The following is a 25473-nucleotide window of genomic DNA, read 5'->3' as shown; positions in this document are numbered from 1 at the left end:
CTTAGTGAGCTCGGCCAAATACCTACCCGATTCGGGACAGTACACAATCTTTACCCAACAACAAACATGGTTTTGAAGCCCACATCTGATTGTTAATGCAATTATTTAGGATATATAAAGCAGTGATAAAAATTAGTTGTTGCCGAGCTAGATAACAATGACTTGTGACCAAAGTTGGGACACTGAGGTGATGAAAGAAATAATATTGGAGTAAGAAGAAGATAATGCCTTATTTAATTAGTATTTATTCTCCTTAGATATAATAGACATTAGTGTGACTGAATTGTGATTCCTTGTGAGGACTGTCGTCGATGGTCCTTGAGCCTATGCCGGAGAGTAGTGTGTCTACGATGGAAGAGAGAAGTCAGGAAGATCGTTATAGATGATTCTTAAACCCATGATATTTTACAGAGGTTTTAAAACTCATGGTATTTTACGGAGGTTTTTAAATCCATAAGGTTTAAAAAAAATTCGGAGAATCAACTTTAATATATTTTAACAACTTTTTTAATATATATTAAAAAAAGAGAAAATCAAAGCACTTAACTTGATGAGACACATTTGCTACCAATTTTACAGTCAAAATCCTTGTTATAATTTTAGGTTTCATATCAAATATTAAGTTACCATAATATAATTATGATGTCATGTGTTTTTAATGAGTTAGTATTATGTCTCTTATGTTGATACTCTAACCATAGAGAGCAAATTAAAACAGTAAATTTTATTTTACAAAGTCTAAAATAAAAAAGAAAATTTAGAAACCAAAATGATAAATAAATTTAAGCTTAACTTATGTTTTCACATTATGTTTTTTCTTAAAAATTATATATAAATGATTATTTCTTAGTTTACAAATTATATTAATTTTTATATATTGTACAACGCATTGGAAAATAACAAAATGGATTTAATTTCTTATAAACATATTCAATATTTATCGGAAATAAAATGATCATTAAGAACAATTATAAAACGATCTATATGTTCATAGAGTAGTAATATAGTTCTATTAAATCATAAAGTAACACTAATCATTAAATACAAACTAGGTTTAGAAAAAAATAATTATTATTATATTAATTAAATTAGATAATATATATTGTTGAGATTAAACAAATATTAATATTTAAATTAATTTATATTATTTATAAATAATTTTAAATTTATATCTAATTTTAGAGTTTGTAGTTAAAACTTTGATAGCTAATATCAGTAATAGAAATTAATTTAGATATTAATAATATTTTAGTATGTAACTAAAATATCTATAATTTAGTCACTATAAAAATTAATTATTTTTTTTGACTTTTTTTTTTAAAATTAGTTTCTATTGAATGTTTTTGTTGTATTGTTTTTAGTGTAACATTACTAATGTGTTTTTTTTTAACACATAGATACAACATATAAATGGTGTTGGGTAAAAACTTATTCGTGTGAAAAATAAAATAATATAAAATTTTAACTGAATCATAAAATGATTTTAAATTATTATTATTAAGGGATTCAAGTGTTCTTTTAAATAGAGTAATTGTTTCAATTTCTACTACGTTTTACTAAAACTTTTAGTTTTCATAATTTTCTGTTAGTAAGAGTTCTTACTATAAAATAAGAATTGGAATCACTTTTAATTTTTTAATTCTTATTAAATCAGAACTTTGTCGTTCAGATTCTAAGACATAGATACTAAAAACAAGATTTTAAAGACTAAAATGAAATATCATGATTTTATATAGACTGCAAATTTGCTCACAATTTTTTTTACCTCAACTAAGTTAACCTGTTTTATAAGTACTTAAAAACATATTAAGCCTTAATATTAATTGATGTGATATAAAAAAAAATCCTATCTAGATTCTCTCATGACAGTATAATGAAGAACTTAAAAAGAATAAAAAAAATCTTAACAACAATCTACTTAATACAAATTTAGATTTCATATTATTATATTAAACCACACATGCATGACTTTTATTTATTAAATCACTTTCAAAAGAAAACAACGAAATAAATATCCTAAGGATACAACATACATGTTACATATTTTTAGAATTACAAAACCTATAAAAATTGTCCACAATAAAATAGTAACAAGTGACAAATTCCATGTAGTAAAACCATGCTTGCCTCCAAAAAGGATTGATGTATAGAGCTATTGCAGTTGTTAACAATGCTAATGTGTATGACACAACAAAGCTCACATTAAAGACATACATGTCCACCAACCTATCATTGTCTTTGTCAAAATCCAAGTCATTTGGAATAATTGTAGGAGTTCGATGACAACTCTTTGGTAATGGAGTTCCACAAAGAAATGGATTACCCTCGTAGCTACTCTCATCAAATGTGGCAAATTGATTTGTCGATTCTGGTATTGGGCCTGATAAGTTGTTGTGTGCCACACTAAATACTTCAAGTGAGGTTAGAATATTGAGCTTAGAAGGAATTTCACCACTCAACTTATTAAAAGAAAGATCTAAACTCTCTGTTTGCATCAACTTCGAGAATGAATCTGGAATTTGTCCAATCAAATCGTTATGAGACAAATTCAATGTGTGGATTCTTTTCAAGTTTCCAAGCTCGTGTGGGATATTCCCCTTCAATTTATTATTGGATAAGTCAATTCCAGACATATAAGCAAGGATGCTTCCCGTGTAAGTATCAATTCTTTTCTTCGAAATGAAACTTGCTTTCTCTTTCTTAAGCTCTGATTGTGATAGTGAAGTTCTACGGTATAAAGACATCTTCTTACCAAAGGAGATTCCTTGGATCTCTTTCAATAATGGATCAAGGTTCTTATAATCAAAAGGCATTGTACCCAAGCAATGAGGAATTTCTCCAGAAAATTTATTATCTGAAAGATCTAGCATGGTTAAATTTGTCAACTGGCATAACTGTTTAGGTATATCCCCAGTAATGTGATTACCTTTTAAAAGGAGAAAAATCAACTTTGAATAACCTAGGTCTTCAATCATATCCTGAATGCCACCAGATATTTCATTGTAGCTAAGGTCTAGCATCACTAAAGGAGAGTTTCCAAAGAACATTTTTTTGGACAATCCTGTTAAATGATTATTTCTCAAATGGATAAATTTCAAAAAAGAATTTAGAAATGATGGTACAAGACCAGACAAATTATTTTGGGAGAGATCTAAATATTGTAGATCTTCAAGTTGTGTTAATTCTAATGGAATGAATCCTTCAAAGTGGTTATTGGACATACGAAGTTCCGATAATCTTGACAATTTTTTCAGAAGGCTTGGAATCTTTCCGACCAAATGATTATTGCTTACATCCAATGAGACGATGGATGTGTTAAAAATGTTGCTAGAAAGTTTACCACTGAAGTTATTATCATTCAATGATAAAGACTTCAAATTAGTGGGTATTGTAAAAATGGGTCCCTCCAGCTTATTATTTGAAAGTTTCAAGAACTTAATTGTTTGTCCAACTTCGAATGTGTCCTCAGATATTTCTCCAGATAGTTGGTTGCTTGAAAGATCCAACTCATACAATAACTCCATTTGACATAACTCACGAGGAATTGAACCTTGGATGTGGTTTCTAGACATGTTTAAATGTCTCAAATTTGGATAAATAAAACTGATATTCTTGCTTAGAATTTCACCAATTATGGTATTAGCAGACACATCGATACTCCATAGCTCACGAAGGGGATGCAATGGTAGTTGCATAGTACCATTCAAAGAACAATTTCTAAAAAAAACTCCATTCAATTTTGTGTTGTTTTCTAACAACCAATGAGGAAATCCTCCTTCCAACTTCAAACTACTGAAATCTAAACTTCTTAAATCCTTTTGATAAGAAAGAAATTTGGGAAGCTGGAAAGAGCTAGTCTCAATGGTTGAAGACAAGCTAAACTTTTGTAACTGGAATTTTGGAATCCAAATTTGCGAGCTGTGTTGTGAGTCCAATATGACTTTGTTGCCTTTACCATAAATGACCTTAAGGTTTGAATGATTGGCAAATGGTGTAAATGAAATAGGAATTTCAAATTGGTTTTCTGTAAAATTAAAATATTCCAGTGATGTAAGGGTTGCAATGTTGGAATCAAACTTTCCCACGAAGTGATTTTCAGAAAGTTTCAACACCCGAAGAGATGTCATGTTAATGAAAGATTTGGGAAGAAATCCTTCAAATCCATTTTGTATTAGATTTAACTCTTCCAACTTCTTCAACTTAGACCAATCTGAATGAAAATTTTGAAGAAAAAAGAAAACATCTTGCAAGGTTATAACAAGAAGGATATAAAGATTTCAACAAAATTAAGAAAAAAATTATATAGAACATACATTTCATGAATAACGTTAATTCAATAATAATATAATTACCAGCAACAGGAAGGGTGTCATTGATCTCACAGTATGTAAGAGACAAAACTTTTAAGGACGTCAAATTTCCAATTCTTTCCAAAAATTCATTCTCCATGTTATTATTTTTATTCAATCTCAAATCTTCTAGATTTTTTAAGTCATAAAAATCTGCACAGTAGAACAAAATTGACATGAATTTTAATGTAAGAACTACATAATTAATTTACCTTGTGAAAATCGTATATACCTTCAGCTAAAATTGTTTCTGTAAAATTATTGTAAGACATATGAAGCTCCCTAATGGATGATGATAAAGCTCGTAATGACTCCCTTAGCTTTTTTCCATCTATCATATTTCCATTTAAATGAAGGACATCCAATCTACTTAGACTTTTTGAGCCTGAAAGATATGTAACTTTAATTAACTAAAAAAATGTATATAAACTTTAATTATGCTAAATGGGATAGAGTAGATATGTCTCTAAGAAGGAGACAAATATATTTTTATGCAAAATGTGAATATGGAAACTTCTATGAAATAATAGAATCAACAACGTTTTAGTATCATAAATTTATCTAATATATCTTTTCTTCATTTCTAAAGAACAAATTAAACTTTTTTAAATTTTTATTTTCTTAAATACCTTGATCGGCCACAAAATAATGGATTTTATTATAGCTTACATCAAGATTCGTCAAATTGAACAAAGTTGATAATCCTACAAGAACAAAATTAAAAATTAATCAAAATCAATTAACATTAGTTTTTTTCACAAGTAGAAACATTAGAAAACTAGTTTACTTTCCAATAACCCAAAGTTATTCATAATTTGAATTTACTCATATATTTTTTTGGATTTTTAATGATTTTTGTCATCAATAAATATGTTTTGTAACATATACTATTAATTAATAGTATATATAAGAGTGCAATACTTTGTTTTATATTACAAATGGTTGTGTTGTAATTTATGGACTTTTGAAATATTAATTATCTTAAAACTCAAATTAACCATGATATTTTATTACTTGATTGATTAAATAGATTTTCTTAAATTGGCATTGTATTAAACTTAATAAATAAGAGTAATTATTTTATATATTGATTGTAAGATTTTTTTAGTAGAGATGGTTTAAAAAAAATAAAGATTAAAATTCTAATTATGTTAAAAATATGAAGTTGTCAACTTCATCATCTCTTTGAACATTTTTTCTCAAATTCTTTTTATCTTTCCTCTAAATTTCTAACCCTATTATTCAACTTTTTTTAATTAAAAGCCACACCTTATAGAACATAATAGAGATTACAATAATCTTATTCAATTAGATTTTATTTCAGAGTGAGATTTTTTTCAGTCAAATCCCAAATCTCAAATCTCTCTCTCTCTCAGTGTTGTTTGCATTAGGTACATTTTAGTCATGTGAGATTTTTTATTTTTTTTATCAGCTTGTATGTGAGATCCAAGCCAAATAGGTGATTTTTTTTAAGTTTAGGTTGATAATGATATATTTTGTTTGTGAATCAAAGTTCTCTTTTTAGAACAAATTAGGAACTTTCTAATTTAGTTTGGTTGTGAAATCTTCCTCAGGCTGAAGTAGAGGTAAACAAAATTAATTAATTCACTTATTTCATGTTGAGTTGGATTATTATTGTAAGATCAAAACCTAAAAACTTTACGGATAGAGATGGTTTATTCTATTTATATATATATATATATATATATAAATGTGATGGATATATGTTTTGTATATAGAAGTTATGCATACAGTTTTATTTCTTAAACTAGTATAGTTAAAAATTATAGGGACTTTTTTTTTGTGTGCATATTTTTGTATTTTTTTTAATAATACTTTTTTCATGTGATGACAAATGATTGTTGTTACTTGAGGTGTCAATCTAGCTAAGATATTAAGTTGCACAATGATGTCTAACATGAAAACTTTTATTTTAAAAAAAATATAGAGAATTTAGGTTACATTTAAGATATATTTATTAATTATGAGATGAAAAGAGAATAAATAACCAATTATTTATTAAATTTATTTTAAGAGAAATAGTTGTTGTTTTTTTTTTTTAAAAAAACATTTTTAAAATTGAATTTAAATTTATGTATAGGGATTAAAAATTATTAAAGTGGTATTTGTAAATGAGTATTTTTTAGGAATATAAACTATAAGATAAAATTTGTACAAGTATTCAAACTAAATGCATAATTGAATCTTAATTCAAAAATATTATAATAAAGCGGGAAAAAATACATAAAAATACTGACCACTTATATTTATTTCTCCTTCTAGTTTATTGTGACTTAAATCAAGGGATTAGAGATGTGGAAGATCACTCAGATATGAAAGAATAATGTTGCTCAGATTGTTTGAATTCAGCCTCTTGTAAATTGGTTGGCCACTTGAATCCTGATAGAAAAAAATTTAAAACATCAACTTACTCACTGAGACTAAGGGGCATGCATGTTGAAATGGAGTCATAGGAATACATTTTTTTAATTAGTGAAAAAAAAGTTAAAAATTACTTTAAATGGTGTGTCAAATGCAACCTAGATTGTATAAATTATATAAAATCAATTATAGGTAAAATTATTCTTTTCGACCTATAATTAAACAAAGTTTATCTACACTTAAAAAATAATTATGCAAGTAAAGTGAATAATTAAATCTTAATTCTAAGATAATATAATACAGTGAAAAGAAAGAGAAAATAAATATCCTTAAATAATCAATAAATATAGTTACCGCTTATATTTAGCTTTCCTTATAGTTGATTTTTACTTAAATGAAGGTATTGGAGACGTGGAAGACCACTCAGAGATGAAAAAAACTGGTCACTCAAACTGTTGTGACTTAACAATAAGTCTTGTAAATTGGTGGGCCATTTAAACCCATCATTCTCTGAGAAACAAAACATCTTAACTCATCAACTCACTAAAAATATGTGATTTTTATATAATTACCACTATTCTATTCATTGTCTTAATATAAATTGGTTTCTATATTTTCATGGAAATTAATCTAACGGAACATATTTCACATCTTGAATCAATTAAAAAATAGTTTAAAATCTTATTTTAGAATTATATTTTATATAAATATGTTTTAATTAAACTCATGGTTATTTAGTTAAATTATTTGAAAATTCTGTCTCTTAAATTTTTTTAGTTAATTACACTCTTTATTTTTATTACTAAAAACTTTATTCTTGTCATTTGTAATACTCTGTAAACTATTGTCTTAACTTTATATATCATTTTCTAAAAGTATAAAATTAATAGAATAAAATCCTCAAAATCTTTATAATGAAAACATAAAGATCCAGAACTTTGACTATCTAAGATAACATACAAATCTATAAGACACAAATGTAAAATATAAAGGTTTGTTTACTTATTTATTTACTTACTCGATTTAATTATCTGTTTATAAAAAGTGTAATCAAGTTCTTTAATTTATCCGTGCAACAATAACTCTTACAATATTTCATCAAGTCACTCAATTTTTTAAAAATGCAACGTGATCCTTTCGTTTGTAAAAATTGATGTCCTTAATTAATTTAATAAAATTATCACCATATGTTAATTATAAATTATAGGATACGTAAATTAATAATTCAATATTTTATTGATAATAATTATATTTCTAATTGATAAAAAGTAATGAAATTATTATTATGTTTTTAAAACTTTAAAAGCGTGATTATTTTTTAGTAATAGTAAAATCAATTTGAATAAAATAAACAAAATATTGGTCTGAAAAAAGTTTTTTTTTCAAAGATAGAATAAGTGGTCTGAATCCCACTTAGTTTTATGGAAGAAATTTCTGATTAGATTTAAACATCTAAATATTTATAAATAACTTGAAAGTAACAAATTAGAGTGAACTCTTATAGTCTGTCTTATTAAGAAAAATTAAACTAAAAATGATAGTAAGAAATCATAGTCTCTAAAGAGTTCCAATTTTTCTAAGAATTACTTGGCAAAAGAAACAATGACAGGACAGTTAAAAAATATAAGTGTAATACATCGAGTATAGTTTTTTTTACAATATATTATAATATAAATTTGTGGACATTTTTAATATTAATTATCTTAATATTAAATTAATTATGATTTGTAATTGACTGTATAGTTTTTTAGACTTCTGATTAAATTATTAATTCTAACAAATTGTTTAATATTATATCAATTTAAAAAATATTAGAATATAATATCTATAAATATTTTTTTTTTAATATTTTAAACCTATTTCATAGAAAAACTATCGCTCATATGTACCGTTCCTATTAGTTGATTGTAAATTAAGGGAAGAGTTTGGAATACTTACCATTTATGTGAAGGACCTTCAAGGACCTCTAGATTAGACAACTTTAACGATAGAATTTCGAAAACATATATATATACATGTATTTAATATAATAATTTTTTTTTAAAGAAACCAACGAAATGTGAAAAGACATTTATTAAAAAATTAGAAAAAGAAGATAAAAATAAGAAATATGATTATTGTGATTTATTAGAATAAGAAAGAGAAATAGGTAGTCTCACCTGGGATTGAAGATGCATTGAACCTGCTACCAACTAAAGAAAGAGACTTAAGAGATGGAAGGCCATCCAAACAAGATATAATGCTGGCAGCATTATTCAGATTGTTACCAATGATGTAAAGGAGCTCCAGATTTGGCAAGCCTGAAAAGTATGTAAAATAGTGGTGAGTATGCAGTACAACATAACCACAGATTGGTACTTTTAAGTTGGTAAAGAGCAATGAAGTTTTAGTGATTCATACCTTCACCTCCCACACAACCAACTATATTACCATCTAACAAGAAGAGCTTCTTCAAATATTTGAAGACAGAAAAATCGGAGTAATTAATATAGTGTTGTTGGATTGAATTCCACATGTTGAATTCAAGTTGCATCACCCTCCCTCTGGAGACTGGAGTTTAGGACCAAAAGTGCTTGTCTCTCTTCCTTCAAACATCCTTCAGAGGAAAGGGTTTCGAATAAAAGGAAAAAGAGGAAAAATAGTGTGACACTACTCTTCATCTTCCTCTTCATTTCATCAACGATTTGCTTTCCCTCCTTTAAATAGGAAACCACCAACTCTACATACTTTATCCTCCAATGCATTTACTATTAGCTAACTCCTTCACGCGCTTAATCCCCCTTTCAACACGCTTCATACTTATTAACCATCCAATTTATTATTATTCTTTTATTTCTAAATTAAATCATTCTTCTTCAATAAGTATATTTTTTGTTATTAAAACGAAGTTATCATGTAATTTGTATTGAAACACATTTGAAACTCACAAATACTTTACTTTTTTATTTATTTTCATTTTCAAAATAACCGTTAAATTTTTTAAAAAGTGTTTATTCCACCAGATTTATTTTAATAATTTTTAATTTTATATTTTCGATTTATTCTGTTTAATTTTTTTTTAAATTAAATTTCCATATAATTTTTTAAAATTACATCAACATAAATATTTACCATAACTTTATCTAATTTTAAAAAAAATATTTTGATTACTATAAAATTTAATTTTTAATATAATTTATAAATTAAAAATACTTATTTAATTTTAATAATATAAATAAATATTGTTATATTTATACTAAAATAGAAGTAATATTTAAAGAAGATGACTAGACTAAGTGAGATACACCCACCAAGTAGAATCCAAAATTGACATTCCTCAATAATTATGCTATAATTAAAATTAAATTTACATATATAAATTATTTATAAAACTAAAAGCAAATAAAAAATGATGACTTGACGTCAACTTATAGGTCCAAAATAGACATAATTCAGCAATAATTATGTTATAATTAATAAAATAAAGTTGCATAATATTATAAACTATAAATATAAAATTTAATTCATATATTTAAAAATTTATATTTTTCATAAAAAATAATCATATATTAAAAAAAATACGTTAAAAATATTTATTGATTATCTAGTTTAGTTATTTAAAATAAATATTAATAATTAATTAAACATACAAAAGGACAAGGATAAAACAAAAGGGAGATATAATTAAACATACTTAGTCTAAAAGCCACAACCATAGATATATTTCAACAATTATGTTATAATTAAAAGTTAATTTATTTAAGATTAATTAAATAAAAATCAATTTTAAAAATAAAAAAAAAATTATTATATCAACTAAATTAATACTATTTTAATATTAAAATAATTATTAGTGTTTAAATTAATTTTTTTATTCATAAATAATTTTTAAATTTAATATTTAATTAGTTACCAACTTTAAAATTTAAATAATTAGTAATTAAAATCTAAATATATAATTAATTATTAATTTAAGAATTATTTATTAATATTTTCAGTCTTTAAAATAATATATAATTTAATTAATATAAAAATTAATTATTTTTGTCTAAAAACAATTCTTTTTAATGATTTTTAGTAATGTTTTAAGAATTATGTTATAATTAAAAGTAAATTTACATCAGTATAAATTATTAAATGTAAAATATAATTTATATTTAATAATATTTATTTATCATAATTTCAATTATAATATAATTTATATATTAAAATATTTATTTATTATAATGTTTCATTATATTTATATAAATTATGGATAAACTTGACATGAACATGAAAGTCCACATAAAAATAAAGACTTGACATGAACCTGAAGACATCATTCACCACTTAATACGACATAGAAAAAACTCAGTAACTAATGTTAAAATCTATTATATATTAAAATAATAGGTTGTGGAATTACCATTTTTTTATTTCTCATTTTGCTTACACCTCCTCCATGGATAACATAACTTCAAAATTATTAACATAATTTTTACTTAATTTTCTATTCCTCTCTATTATGTATCTTTTTGTCATATTATAGCATTACATGTTGTACATTTTTGGTAAAAAAAGTGATGTAAAGAAGTTGAGAAATAAAAAGGAAAAAAAAAAAAACTACTATGGTATAGTAGCCTTTTGAAAATGGTTATTCGGATACCTTTCAAATGTTCTGGTAAAAAACAAAAACCTAAACTTGAAGTGAGGTTGAGAGAGAAAAAAGTAATAAAAAAATAAACCTGTTAACTATAACATGTCATTCACAGAGATTGTCATTTGTGGGCAAGAATGAATCACGTTGTCCAATTTATTTTTACTTTTAATAAATTTTTTGCTATTTTTTTTTTCAAATAAAAAAAGTTGTAATGATAAATGGAAAAATTTCTTTTAAAATAAGTTGATTTAATATTATTTATAGATTTCTCATCCTTCCCTCACTTCAATTTGTGCATTTCTGCACACATCTTATACAAACAAACAACCTTACTCCACACCTCCAATACCTTGGCCGCAGGTAAATTGCTGAAAGCAAAAACAATGTTAAAAACAGATGTATTTTTCTAAACCTGAAAGATGTAAGGTGAATTAACTAAACCTATGCAAATATACACGAACTTTGGCTAAATAACATTTAGCTGCTTCAAAATGTCATAATTTGTCTTTCATAAGAAAACCATTAATTAAGTTTTGTAAATTTAATGTTCTTCAATACCTCCATGCACCACAAAATGTTGATTTCATTAAAACTTAGATCCAGAATATATGTCACGGGTGAGAGTGGATAATCCTGCAAGAATTAAAAAATTTCAAAAAATAAATACATACACCAATTAAAGTAATAAAATAATTTCCTTTATTATTAGATTATTATTATGAATTATTATTATTTTAATGACTGTTATATAAATATATATATATAATAAAAATAAATGTTTTAAAATAACTAAGAAAATTATTGACTGCTCCTTCTAGTTCATTATGGGTTAAATCAAGATACAAATTTGTTGCTCAGACCGTTTTAATTAATACAGCCATAATTTTTCTAAATTGGTTGACCTTTTAAATTCATCTAATAAACAAAATTAAAAGCATCAACTCATGAGACTCACTAAGAAGGAGCATGCATCTTGAAATGAGTCATAAAGAATAAATTTTTTAATTAATGAAAAAAGTTAAAAAATACTTAAAATTGAGTACCAAACTACTATAATTTATACATTAAAAATACTTATTTTATTTTAATAATATGAATAAATATTATGATATATTTATACTAAAATAGAAGTAATATTTAAAGAAGATGACTTGACTAGGCCAATCACCCCAAGTAGAATCCAAAATAAACATTCCTCAATAATTATGTTATAATTAAAAATAAATTTACATCATATAAATTATTTATAAACTTAAAAGAAAATATATTTTATATATTTAATATAATTATATTTCATAAAGTTTAATTATAATATGTTTTATACATAAAAATATTTATTTGATATTTATTTTAATTTTAAAAAATATATGTATATATTATCTAAATTATTAATAACAAAGCATATATAAAGACTAAAAAAATATAAAAAAGGATGACTTGACGTCAACTTATAGGTTGAAATCCAAAATAGACATAATTCAGCAATTAATAAAATAAAAGTACATAATATTATAAACTATAGTATATAAAATTTAATTCATATATTTAAAAAAAAATATTTTTCATTAATTTTAATCATATTAAAAAATACATACGTTAAAAATATTTATTGATTATCTATTTTAGATGTTTAAAATAAATATTAGTAGTTAATTAAGCATACAAAGACAAAAATAAAAAAAAACAATGACTTGACTTAAAGGCCCCAACCATCACCAAGTTGAATCCAAGATAGATATATTTCAACAATTATTTTCTAATTAAAAGTAAATTTACATCAATATAAATTATTAAATCCAAAATATATCTATATATTTAATAATATTTATTTATGATAATTTCAATTATAATATAATTTATATTTTAAAATATTTATTTATTTATTATAATGTTACATTATATTTATTTATTTATTATAATGTTACGTTATATTTATATGAACTATGCACAAACTATATCATCGTTAATTAATTGAACATACAAAGTCTACATCAAAATAAAGACATGACATGAACCTTGAAGACAACCTTCACCACTTAAAATATTATATATATAGAAAAATCTCAATCACTAATGTTAATATCTATTATATATAATAATATAATAGGTTATGAAATTACTATTTTTTATTTCTCATTTTGCTTACATCTCCACCATGGATAACTTAACTTGCAAACTTACTAAGATAATTTTTACTCAATTTTCTATACATCTATAATAAGTGTATCTTTTGTCATTATATATAGTAGTGAAAACATAGATGTTGTGTTATGTGTATCCATATTTTTTATTTCATAAATTCATAAATTTTTATTTTGATTGATTTTTGCAATTATAGAAATTTAATGTTAGTACACAAAAAATGTTACACAAATATTTTATTTTTTTCATACTCGTCTTGATTTTCTACTCGCAAACTTTGCAATGCAAATGGACTTTCAAAATCACTGTAATAATCTGAGGCTGCATATATCAAAATAATCTTGGATACGAAATTGAAAAACAAAAAATAATATGTAAAAGGAAATAATGAAGACGAAGGTGTTCTCTCTCTTTCTTTTGTCGTTGTCTTCTTCTTATCCCCTAAAAAAATCTCCCATAAAGGTTATGCCTTTCGTTTGCATGTAAAAACTATCTCTTAACATTAATTTAAAAAATAAAATAAAATAAAATTATTTTGAAGTTATTCATATGAAATGACGAAATGTTCATTCTCGTAATTTTTAAAAAATAATAAAATGAGATATATTAATAAGGATAAAATTGAAAAAGATTTGTGTACTCTGAAAAAAAGTTACGAGGAAGAATCCTCTTAATATATACTAGAGGGATCACAAGCATTCATGCCCTTGTGTATTTGGATTTTTTTTTATCCGTATTTATATCTATCACATAAAACTTTGCAAGAAACATGATTCTCTTTCCAAATTCTAGTTTACCAAAACTAAACATACAAAAGCAATTCAACAAAACCAACTCCACAAATCAAGAGATTAAAGTTTAATCTCTAAATCTCTCACCAGTTCAATCTTCTTCCACTTCCAATCCAGAAAAATGGATGTGTTGAAACTTGTGATACCATGATTTTCTCTCGTTCTCCTCTTCAATTTCTTCAACTGCGAGCAACACAAGGGAGATCTTGAACGATCTTCCTCTTAAAGGATATGTTCACCCACTTTTAGAGATGATTGTGGTGTGAACTATGTATGGTACACTCATTGTTTCAAATTCTGTCGGAGTGGAGTGGAGCAGCGGAGAGTGACTGGAGATGAAAGTTATTTTCTTTCATATGTGGGATTGGGTGTGGGAACTAGACAAGGGTATACTCTCTCTTTCTACTGTTGTTGCCTTCTTCTTATTCTCTTAAAAAAACTCTCCCAAGAAAGTTGTGCCTTATACACTTAAAATAATGAGTTAAAGGAGGAATAAGAGGTTAACGAAATCAAAAGTGCTCAATGATAAAATGGCAGAATTCCTCTTACATGATTTTAAAATTTAAAAAATAAAATAATAAAATGAAATATGTTAATATATTTAGTTTTTCTGTTTTAAGTTATTGGACTTTGTTTGTTTGACCTAACTTTCCTTTTCTGTTTCAGCTAGGTCTTAGTCTTTTTCTTATATATACACCATGTATATTACTCTCTAAAACACAAGTAAATAAGAATTTCTTTTGTATTTTCTTTTCTTTGCTTTTCTCTCTTTTATGCTTAAGTCATTTTCTCTTTTTCATATGCAATTAGGGTTCATCAGAACCTCCCTTTCTCCATTGCGATTTCGAGCAATTACGTGTGCTCCATTTGATGCACTCACTACAAGAAAATCATGAAATAGAAACCAATTTTTAGAGACCAAAATAATTAGTTACAATAGGAACTAAAATAGAGACCATTTTAGAAACTAAAAAAAAATTGGTTTCTAGATTAGTTTCTATTATTTTCTATTATTGTTAAATAATTTCTAAATTGGTATTTAATTAGCAACTAAAGGTTTAGACACCAATTATTTAGTTTCTAAATTTAGTCTCTAAAACCTTGGTTGCTAATTAGATACCAATTTAGAAACTATTTAACAATAATAGAAACTAATTTAGAAACCAAATTTCTTTTCAGTTTCTAAAATGGTCTCTAATTTAGTTACTATTGCAACTAATTATTTTGGTTTCTAAAAATTGGTTTCTATTTCATGATTTTCTTGTAGTGACTACATCAGACCAAAAATATTCATCTTCATTAATTGTAAAAAAATATATTAATCAAGATACAATCACTACAAGAAAATCATGAAATAAAAACTAATTTTAGAAACAAAAAATAATTAGTTGCTATAGTGACTAAATTAGAGACCATTTTGGAAACTGAAAAAATTTGGTTTCTAAATTAGTTTCTATTATTGTTAAATATTAATAAAGATACAATTACTACAAGAGAATCATGAAATAAAAACTAATTTTAGAAACAAAAAATAATTCGTTGCTATAGTGACTAAATTAGAGACCATTTTGGAAATTGAAAAAATTTGGTTTCTAAATTAGTTTCTATTATTGTTAAATAGTTTCTAAATTGGTAGTTAAAACCTTAGTTGCTAATTAGATACCAATTTAGAAACCATTTAACAATAATAGAAACTAATTTAGAAACTAATTTTTTTTAGTCTCGAAAGTGGTTTCTAATTTAGTCACTATAGCAACTGATATTATTTTTTGTTTATAAAATTGGTTTCTATTTCATGATTTTATTGTAGTGAATTATAAAAAAAAAATGTACACCAAAAAAATCTATATATTGGTTGTTGGATTAGGATTCCTCAATCATATAATGAAACGAGAATAATGATGATTAAATAATACCTTGTAAACCCGTGATCGTATGGCTGAGGGACGAAGACATGATCTTGATCGGGTTCCCTGGTAGACCCGTGATCGTATGACTGAGGGATGAAGACATGATCTTGATCGGGTTCCCCTTTAGGGTGTATCGCTTAGAATGGAATTATGTGAGTAGAGAGACAAAGAGACGAGAGGCTCGAAAATCCCTTTAGGGAATGAGTTTTGGCCGTGTGATGTTAGAATATGAGAGTGTCTCTTTAGTTGTCTGGTAATCTCTATTTATAATACACCCAAGGGGAAACCCTAATTATTTATGATAATAGTAATTACGTCCATCAAGTAATTACCAATAATATAATAGGATAATTATGGTAATTGATCAATTAATAAGATAAATAATCGTGAGGTGCCACATAATATTCTTACATTCTCCCACTTGGCCAAAGGATTATTTATTATGAGCATTAGATAAGTCTGGCCAGATTTTAATACTCATTTTAGTCCTAAACTGTAATTGTAGCAGAGAAATACAGTCTTTGAATCAGTATTCAACTCAAGACCCCCATTAATCATACTACAATACAAATTTAAAACTTAAGTAAATTTTAGGATCAATTGATAAGTAAGCCCTTTAGACTTTGTTTTGTACAGTTAGTGTCTATGTATATTTAGGCATGCATAAACATATTTAAGGACACACAAATCAAGGTAAATGAGGAAATTTTATTAAACATAAGTAAGTACAAATATGCTAAATAAGGTCTTTAGATAATCCCATCTTCGAAACATGTTCTTCGAATACTTTAGGTGGGAGACCTTTAGTCATCGGATCCGCAAGCATATTTTTAGTACTAATATACTCAACACAAAGCTTATTTTCCTCAACTTGCTCACGTACGAACAAGTACTTTGTATCAAGATATAATCCAGCGCCACTCAAACTGTTATTGTTCAAAAAACTAACGGCAGCTGAGTTATCACAATAAAGCTTCAATGGCCTGGAAATGGAGTTAATGACTTTGAGTCCAGCGATAAGATTTCGCAACAACATTCCATGACAAGTTGCATTGTACACTGCAACATATTTTGCCATCATTGTTGAGGTTGTTGTTAATTGCTGCTTATGACTCTTCCATGAGATAGGCCCGCCTGCTAACATAAAGATATACCCAGAAGTGGATTTCTTGTCATCTTTGCATTTTGCAAAATCAGAGTCAGAATAACCCACCACTTCTAAACTGTCACTTCTCCTATAGGTCAACTTATAGTCTTTTGTGCCTTGTAGATATCGAAGTACTTTCTTAGCTGCTTTCCAGTGATCTAGACCAGGATTAGATTGATACCGGCCTAGCATTCCAGCAGTGTACGCGATATCCGGACAATTACAGACTTGAGCATACATAATGCTTCCAACTACAGATGCATAAGGTATCATCGCCATTTGCTCCTTTTCAGCCTCTGTTTTCAGACATTGAAAAGAACCGAAAACATCTCCCTTAATTACTGGAGCCACAGAAGGAGAGTAATGCTGCATGTTATAACGAGTGAGGACACGGTCAAGGTAGGCCCTTTGGGATAATCCCAAAATCCCCTTAGCTCTATCTCGGTATATTTCGATGCCAATAACATAAGCGGCCTCTCCGAGATCCTTCATGTCAAAATTATGCGAAAGTATGCGCTTTGACTCATGCAACATGTATATACTATTACTTGTCAATAGAATGTCATCTACGTAAAGGACAAGTATAGTAAAGTTGCTCCCACTCATCTTGAGGTAGGTGCATTGATCCACTTGATTCTTAAGGAAACCTTGTTTCTTCATAACTTCATCAAACTTTATGTACCACTGCCGTGAGGCTTGCTTCAGCCCGTAAATGGATTTCTTCAGCTTGCAGATTAGGTGTTCTTGACCTTCAGGTTTAAAACCTTCTGGTTGTTGCATGTACACGTCTTCATACAAGTCGCCGTTAAGGAAAGCGGTCTTGACGTCCATCTGATGTAGCTATAGATCAAAGTGAGCTACGAGGGCCATTACGATCCTTAAGGAATCTTTTCGAGAGACAGGTGAAAAGGTCTCTTGATAATCAATTCCCTCTTTTTGAGTGAACCCTTTTGCAACCAATCTTGTTTTGAAGCGTTCAATGTTTCCATTCTGATCTAGCTTGGTTTTGAACACCCATTTAGATCCTACGGGTTTTACTCCGTCGGGTAATTCTACTAGATCCCAAACATTGTTTTTCTTCATGGAGTCAAGCTCATCGAGCATGGCATTATTCCATTCAGAAGATTGATCACTAGTAATGGCTTCATTGTAAGAGGTAGGATCAGTATACCTTTTGGCATCCATTTTTGCTTCAGTCAGGTAGGTTACATAATCATCAAAATTAGTAGCAGTTTTAGTTCTAGATGACCTCCTGAGCTGATTAGCGGGTTCTGCATTGTACTGATGTTTGTTGTTCAGGGTGCCTTCATTCTCGGATGGATTCAGAGTAGCATCAGGTTCTGAGCGTGGAGTAGGTGGTGCAGTGACGCGTGGAGTGGGTACAAGAGGAATGATCAGAGGCAAATTAGTAGTCGATGTAGATCTCCCCCCGCCTCTTGTACTTCTAGTAAATCCAGGTAAGGATTGTCACTGCTCCCACTGATCTTGAAATCCTCTAGGAAATGAGCATGCTTGGTTTCTACAATGCGGGTGACGTGGGAAGGACAATAAAATCTATAACCCTTTGAGTGATCGGGATACCCGATGAAGTGACAAGTTACTGTTTTCATGTCAAGCTTCTTTAAGAAAGGGTTATAAACTTTAGCTTCAGCAAGGCAGCCCCATACTTTCATATATCTAAGACTCGGTTTCCTTCCAGTCCAAAGTTCAGAAGGAGTTTTAGGGACAGATTTGGAAGGAACTATATTGAGTATATGAACTGCTGCTTTAATGCCTCGGTCCAGAGGAATAAGGGCAAATTGGAGTTGGCTAACATACTACGCACCATGTTCATTAGGATCTTGTTTCTCCTTTCAGCAACATCGTTTTGTTGAGGAGTACCGGGCATGGTGTATTGGTTCACAATCCCCTGGCTTTTACAAAACTCATAAAATGGACCATGGGCTTGTCCCAAATCAGTATGTCTACCATAGTATTCACCTCCTCTATCTGATCGCACAACTTTTATTTGAAGATCAAGTTGTTTTTCAACTTCAGTTTTATAATCTTTAAAAGTTGTAAGTGATTCTGATTTTTTCTTAATGAGATACAAGTACATGTAACGAGAATAATCATCTATAAAAGTGATAAATGAATTATGTCATGATATTCCAACGATGCTGTAAGGGTCACTAATGTCAGTATGAATAAGTTCTAATAATTTTGAACTCCTAATGGCACCTTTCTTAGTCGTGGATGTCATTTTTCCTTTGAGGCATTTGACACATGTTCCAAAATCAGTGAAATCGAGAGATGGTAAGACTTCATCCTTCACAAGTCGAAATAAGCGATCTCGTGAAATATGGCCTAAACGTTGATGCCACAACATGGATGAAGTTTCTAAGTCTCGTTTTCTCTTGGTCTTTGTTAAGTTCTCATTAATATTATATGATAACAAAGATTTGGAGAAGCTATCATCTAGTTCTAACTTATAGAGACCGTTATCCAGAAAACCAGTACCAAAACAATTGAGAATTTAAAGAAATAGTAAGTTTGCCATGACCATGGGAAACATAAAAACCATCAATGTCTAACTTTGGTCCTGATACAAGATTCTGAGTAATTTCGAGAATATATAAGGTATCAAAAGGTTTAATACATTTTACAGTTTTCATAAGCAATTCTAAGGTTCCCATAGCTTCGACAAATAGTTCTTGTCCATTCCCCATCTTAAGTGTTCTTTGGTTTCTTTCCAGCTTCCGGATTGTAAGGAATCCCTGGATTGAATTGGTCACATGAACCATAGAACCAGAGTCAAACCACCAAGTATTAGTTGGAACATTTAAATTAAAGGACTTAATTATCTTATTTAGGTGATTACCTTTCTTAGCTAGTCACTCCTTAAAGCTTGAGCACTTAGACTGCTTAAGTCCTACCTTGCGGCAGAACTTGCAATAGGACTTGCTAGTGGATTTGTTAGAGCTGGAGGGTGCACTTGCATAAGTTTTAGGGACCTTATTAGATTCCTTTTCAATGGAATTTGCCCTTCCGCTTCTTTGATTCAGTAGCCACGAGGTAAGCAACATTTGGTTTCTCCAGCTTCAGGCGCTCTTCTTCTTGAACAGTCATAGCAATCAACTCACTCATGGACCATTTGTCCTTCTGAGTATTATAATTGACTTTGAAGGCTTCAAACGCAGAAGGAAGAGAAGTCATAATGAAGTGGACTAGGAAACCTTCACCGATTTTCACCAGTCAAGGTCTCAATTTCCATATTAGGGGTTGGTTAGACGACGAATTAAGATACTTAGGTTAAGGAAAAAGTTAGAGTGACATAGGGAAACTTAGATCTAAAGCAGGCATAAGTAAGAACCATTATGATAATGAAGCTGATGAGAATAAAAAAGATGTTGTTAATAGGAAGAATGGACAAGGGCCAAAGCATTTAAAGTTCTTCTTATTAGTCTTTGCAAAAGATGAGGCCCAAGCCCAAAGCCCAAGCCCAAGAAAGCCCAAACCCAAGAAGCCCAAGTCCAAACCATGAGGGGCAAGGCCAAGCATTAAATAAAAGAGCATCATTTGAATGACTCTTGTAGGAGGTGTGGATATTAAATAAATAGGTGTGAATGTATTAGAGAGAGTCACATTGTCCATGTGACTTATAAGGGGGGTGTAGGTGTAGTTTTTAGGAGGTGTCATAGTAGAAAAAGGTCACACCTCCCATGTGACTTGTTTTTTGTGGGAATTTCAAATGAGTTTCATTTGAATTTTCCCACCTATTTTTCAGCACCTCTTAGGCTATAAATAAGGTGCTTGCCTTTGTAAAATTCAGATTGGAATTTTGAAGTAGAGAGACTATAGTCAAATTTAGAGAGAAATTGTGAGTTTTGAGTCTTCTTCTTCCTTTGCCTTATCTTGTGTGCAATGGTGAGCTTCAAGTGGCGGCACTCCTTCACTTATCTTGGATCAAGGCTCTAAGTGGCGTGAATTGTTCTTCCAAGTCTCAAATCCAACAAGTTCCCTTCTATAAGTGCTCCTTCTTCCTTTTCTTCAATTTTCATTTGGTAGTTTTTAATTTCTAGTGTTTTACTTGCTTTTCTACCGTTTGAATTTCCGTTTCCAGCTTTGTTTCCAATTGTTTTGTTTGGTGCAAAGTCTTGGTGAGTTCTTGAATTAGAACATTGATCCAATTCTAAGTAAAGTGCCATTTCATGACCAACTCAAGTTGCTCCTGAGAATGTCAAAGAATCATGTATTCTTGTTGTTACATTCACATCAGAAGTTGTGATAAAATCTATTATAACATCAAAATAATAGACTAGATTAGGTTCTACTTAAACAATCAGCTTTCACTTTGGTTAAATTACCAATTATTTAAGTATAATGAACAATTATAAGTAAGGTATGTGCAATAAGAATGTGACACATCATCTTTGGATAGAAGTGAACATTTAAGCTTATGCACATACACTACAAAAAAATGTGTAAAAAGTGGCGGTTTTAATATGGCGGTTATTGATAACCGCCACAAATTTCAGTATAATACGTCATTTCATTAACCGCCATAATTATCTTTCAAATTATGTCATTTTTAACTGTCATAATTTTCCTTCAGAATTGAAAACTTGCTTTATTCCTTTATTCCTATATTCACATTTTTAACTTGATTTAAAAATCCTTCAGTTTTTCACTTGAAAAATGAATTTTTTTTGAAAACTTAAGAAAATAATTTTTTTTTTAATTTCATTTTGAAAACCAAAGTGAACCCTAACTTTAACACTTTCACTCTCGTCCTTCTCTCTGCCTCACATCACACGAACCCTAGTGCTTGCTGCTTCCACACGAATCGAGCGCTCTCTGCCTCACACAAACCCTAGCAATGTCTGCCTCACACGAACCCTAGCGCTCGCTGCTTCCACACGAACCTAGCGCTCTCTGCCTCACACGAACCCTAGCGATGTATGCCTCACACAAACCCTAGCGTTCGCTGCCTCACACGAACCTAGCGTTATCTGCCTCACACGAACCCTTGCGCTCTCTGCCTCCATATGAACCCTACCGCTCTCTGCCTCACAAAACCCTACTCTCTCTGCCTCTACACGGAACCAATTTGAAGGTAATTAAATGCTCGCGCGTTCTCTTATCAATGCCGACCATCGGTTTTGTTTGATGTTTAGGATTTGTCATGTGATTCTATTTTGTATTTCATTATGTGTTTCATCTTTTTACTAGGTAGCTAAAGAGCAATTGAAGCAAGTTATCACAGAGGCGGCAGGGGAGAAAGAGTTTCCTCAGACTTCTTGTGATAAGTGTCTTGGTTGTGTCTATGTTCAGCGGGAATCAAAGTCATCAGACTTCAAGGGTGTTTCAGGTGCGCATATGTATCTTTGTATGAGCATGCACTTTATAATAATTATAACACTGTACAATTCGAACAAAGTAAAAGAATGTAAAATCCCTTGTTGTATTCCTTATTTTGTGCTTTATGTTTTTTCTTTTCATATTTTTGATGGCACTGCATTAGTTTTTTTGTGTCTTGATTTTTTAATTTTTCTACACAATATGCATACCTCCCAATCGTTTAATTGTAAGGCATACATTGGAAGATCCGATATAAACCTTTATGTACCATTTGTTAGAAGACTGCCTAATCATTGTTGGTAGTTGAGGAAGTTGACTTATCTTAGAAGTTCTCATTCAGTGTGTTTGGTGGCATCACTCGTCTGATTAGAATTCCAAAGTCTCTACATAAATATGAACTAACAACAATTAATCTTCGTTTTCCTTTGTCTGAATTAATTTTATTTGTTGAATTTAAATTTCCTTTTTGGCATCTAAATGCACTCAAGCTATTTATCACTGTCTAGAGGGCAGTTGTCCTGTTATGAATATTAGTTATATTGAGTGTTATAACTGGTGGCTAAATTTAATCTCGTGCAATCTTTTTTTGGGACATAATCATCGATAACATCTCTAATGAAGCTAACATGTGAATTTTCATTCTGCAGCTGTTGTCACTGATAGAATTCGAGAAGCTCATCCAAATGTCTGCTCCATTAATGATGTTATTTCCAGGTTATCATCCTCTTTGCTCTTTTTTTGGAGAGGGATTGATCAAATTTATTCTTTCAATATTTGGTAGTGTTTGGTATCCTGTTGTGTCCAATATATAAAAAAATTATATAATCTTAAGAAGATGAAGCCACAGTAGTTGGCAGTTTTTATAAGTTATTAAATTTTTTTTTACCCCTACCCACCTCTTTATTCTCTATTATATTAAGAGGAAGGTATTGATTTTGTATATACTGGCGTATAAAATTATTGATGTGGATTTTTCTACTTTTATTTCAACTTGTATTTATAATAAAATTAATTTTTGATGATTATAGTTGTTGTATTTCTTGACCTTTTATCCTATTTGTTAGTACTAAATCCATGTTCTCATCCACAGGCAGAAGTTTATGTTTTTAGTTCACTCTTTTCTCTATAAAATCCACTTTCAACCTAAAGATTCATTAGTTATGTTCACTTCTTAGTGGCCACACCTCTCATTTCTGTATCTTAAAATATAATTCTGTAGCTTTAAGTTCTTCATGTTTATTAATTTATTCTGCTGCTATTAATTGTTGCATATGGTTACAGTAGTCGAAGTTTATTAGTTTCTTTCACTCATTTCTATTTATCATTTACAATCACTTAATTTAATGATATGGGTATTCTACAGAAGGTACAACCACAAATGGAGAGTTCCTCCTTCCATTCAAGACTGGTGGTTTTTAGCAAAGGCACCAGTACTTCTTGTGATTTTAAGATATCATTACCAGAGATTTAGCCCTGCCTGGGATACCATATTTGGGGTAAATACTTAAATAGTAATGAAATGTCACGTTTTTTTGCTGGATTCTGATTATAAAAGCCAATCTTATACCCAATATATAAACTGTTCTATTTCGATAATTGTTATATTTTGAATCTAGAGGTGTACCTAAGGTTTGAATTCTATATAGTTACTTTTTCTTGAATGTTCTTCTGAAAGTATGATGCCATGTCTGAAATTGTGAGAAAGGTAGTGGAACTCTTTATTCTCACTTGGCTTCATACTTGCTAGTTGATAGTGCAATTTCTTTTTATTTTTTCTTTTGCGTGAGTAGCTCAAAAACATTCTTTCTGCATGTTTAAAGCGTAAAAAGATGTAGTACGTTTTAGAACAAAGACCAGTTTTTGTCCTTCAAAGGATGCTGTGTTAACCATCTAGGAGAAACGATTTGTTTATGCTATTACTATTCTTATTTTAATTTTATCTGCTCATTTTCTATAAGAAACTCTAATAAAATTTAATTCTTTGAAATCTTTTGGTAATTTCTATTGTATAAATTGTCATCTTTCTTAGTAACATTTGTTTTTATTCTTTTATTTAAGTGTACATTTACATTGGCAGGTGCGGCATGTGATATTTCTCCTGTGTCAGTTTGTGAATTATATGGACGTGATCCGATTACCTGTTTACCATCCCTCAGAACAAGAGATGGATGATCCTGTTTCAAGACTGAAATGTGATACCATAAAATCTAGATCGATTCTATATTATCTAAAAGGAAAGACAAACAATTCTAGCTAATTTGCAATAATACCAAACAGTAAAATAAAGTCCTAAAATTAGTTTATAACGTAACTCCTAAAATTAGTATTAATATATATCAACCAATTAAGGCTTTTTTATTTATGAGGAATCCACTAAAATAATTATTTTAGATGTTTCAAGATGAATCTAATGTAACAGAATGTTTTCATGGATTGAGAAACCTGCTAAATACACTGATATTTTTCCAGAGATTCCATGATGGACCTTATAACTGTATTTGGAATGATTTTCGGAAGTGAAGTTTTTGAAGAATATATTGGACAACTTGCACTGGCTTCCTTAACATTATAGAGATTGATGAAGACATACAGGATCCTGAAGTTCAGAGGCAAAAAATTCAAGAAAATATGAAGGTATTTTTTTTCTAGTTCTTTATGATGGTTTTCCCAAATCCTTTATACTGTTGCCCCTCATATTTTAGTAGCTGAAACTGTTTCTTTGTTGTAACCGTAGGCATGGCAGAAGGAAAGGGAGCAGAAGCTTTCAGCAATTCTGAAAGACCGACTTCAACTG

The 25473-nt window shown here is 28.8% G+C and overlaps 2 protein-coding genes and 1 long non-coding RNA gene across 3 annotated transcripts; 1 reads left to right on the top strand and 2 right to left on the bottom strand.

The window, feature by feature from the left end:
• Positions 1–1962: 1962 nt before the first annotated feature.
• LOC137827119 (cuscuta receptor 1) lies at positions 1963–4670 on the bottom strand. The gene is made up of 2 exons (XM_090294307.1): positions 4353–4670; positions 1963–4210 (listed from the first exon to the last, which is right to left on the bottom strand). The coding sequence occupies exons 1-2, from the start codon at positions 4525–4527 to the stop codon at positions 2037–2039; spliced, it is 2349 nt and encodes a 782-aa protein (XP_090150433.1). The 5' UTR covers positions 4528–4670; the 3' UTR covers positions 1963–2036.
• A 1918-nt stretch (positions 4671–6588) lies between these two features.
• On the bottom strand, positions 6589–9308 carry LOC150025424 (uncharacterized). The gene is made up of 3 exons (XM_090294306.1): positions 9132–9308; positions 8891–9031; positions 6589–6749 (listed from the first exon to the last, which is right to left on the bottom strand). Exons 1-3 carry the CDS (start codon positions 9262–9264, stop codon positions 6673–6675), a joined length of 351 nt encoding a protein of 116 aa, XP_090150432.1. The 5' UTR covers positions 9265–9308; the 3' UTR covers positions 6589–6672.
• Positions 9309–22134: 12826 nt separating this feature from the next.
• LOC150025423 (uncharacterized) lies at positions 22135–24098 on the top strand. The gene is made up of 4 exons (XR_016515240.1): positions 22135–22434; positions 22551–22689; positions 23327–23393; positions 24043–24098. It is a non-coding gene; the product is annotated as an uncharacterized LOC150025423 (long non-coding RNA).
• The last annotated feature ends 1375 nt before the right edge of the window (positions 24099–25473 follow it).

The sequence above is a fragment of the Phaseolus vulgaris genome, chromosome 8, assembly GCF_051622355.1.
Source record: "Phaseolus vulgaris cultivar YP4 chromosome 8, ASM5162235v1, whole genome shotgun sequence".
Lineage (NCBI taxonomy): Eukaryota > Viridiplantae > Streptophyta > Magnoliopsida > Fabales > Fabaceae > Phaseolus > Phaseolus vulgaris.
Note: the sequence above shows the minus strand (reverse complement) of the source record. Positions and strands in the feature narration are given on the sequence as shown.

What these genes read in the sequence shown, in the direction of transcription:
- LOC150025424 (XM_090294306.1), bottom strand. Translation starts at nt 9,264, where the DNA reads ATGCAACTTGAATTCAACATGTGGAATTCAATCCAACAACACTATATT. An exon ending in TGGTTGTGTGGGAGGTGAAG is followed by an intron (nt 9,032 to 9,131) that starts GTATGAATCACT and finishes CATACTTTTCAG; the next exon opens with GCTTGCCAAATCTGGAGCTC. An exon ending in CAATGCATCTTCAATCCCAG is followed by an intron (nt 6,750 to 8,890) that starts GTGAGACTACCT and finishes TTTTTCTATCAG; the next exon opens with GATTCAAGTGGCCAACCAAT.
- LOC137827119 (XM_090294307.1), bottom strand. Translation starts at nt 4,527, where the DNA reads ATGTCAATTTTGTTCTACTGTGCAGATTTTTATGACTTAAAAAATCTA. An exon ending in TGACACCCTTCCTGTTGCTG is followed by an intron (nt 4,211 to 4,352) that starts GTAATTATATTA and finishes ATTTTCATTCAG; the next exon opens with ATTGGTCTAAGTTGAAGAAG.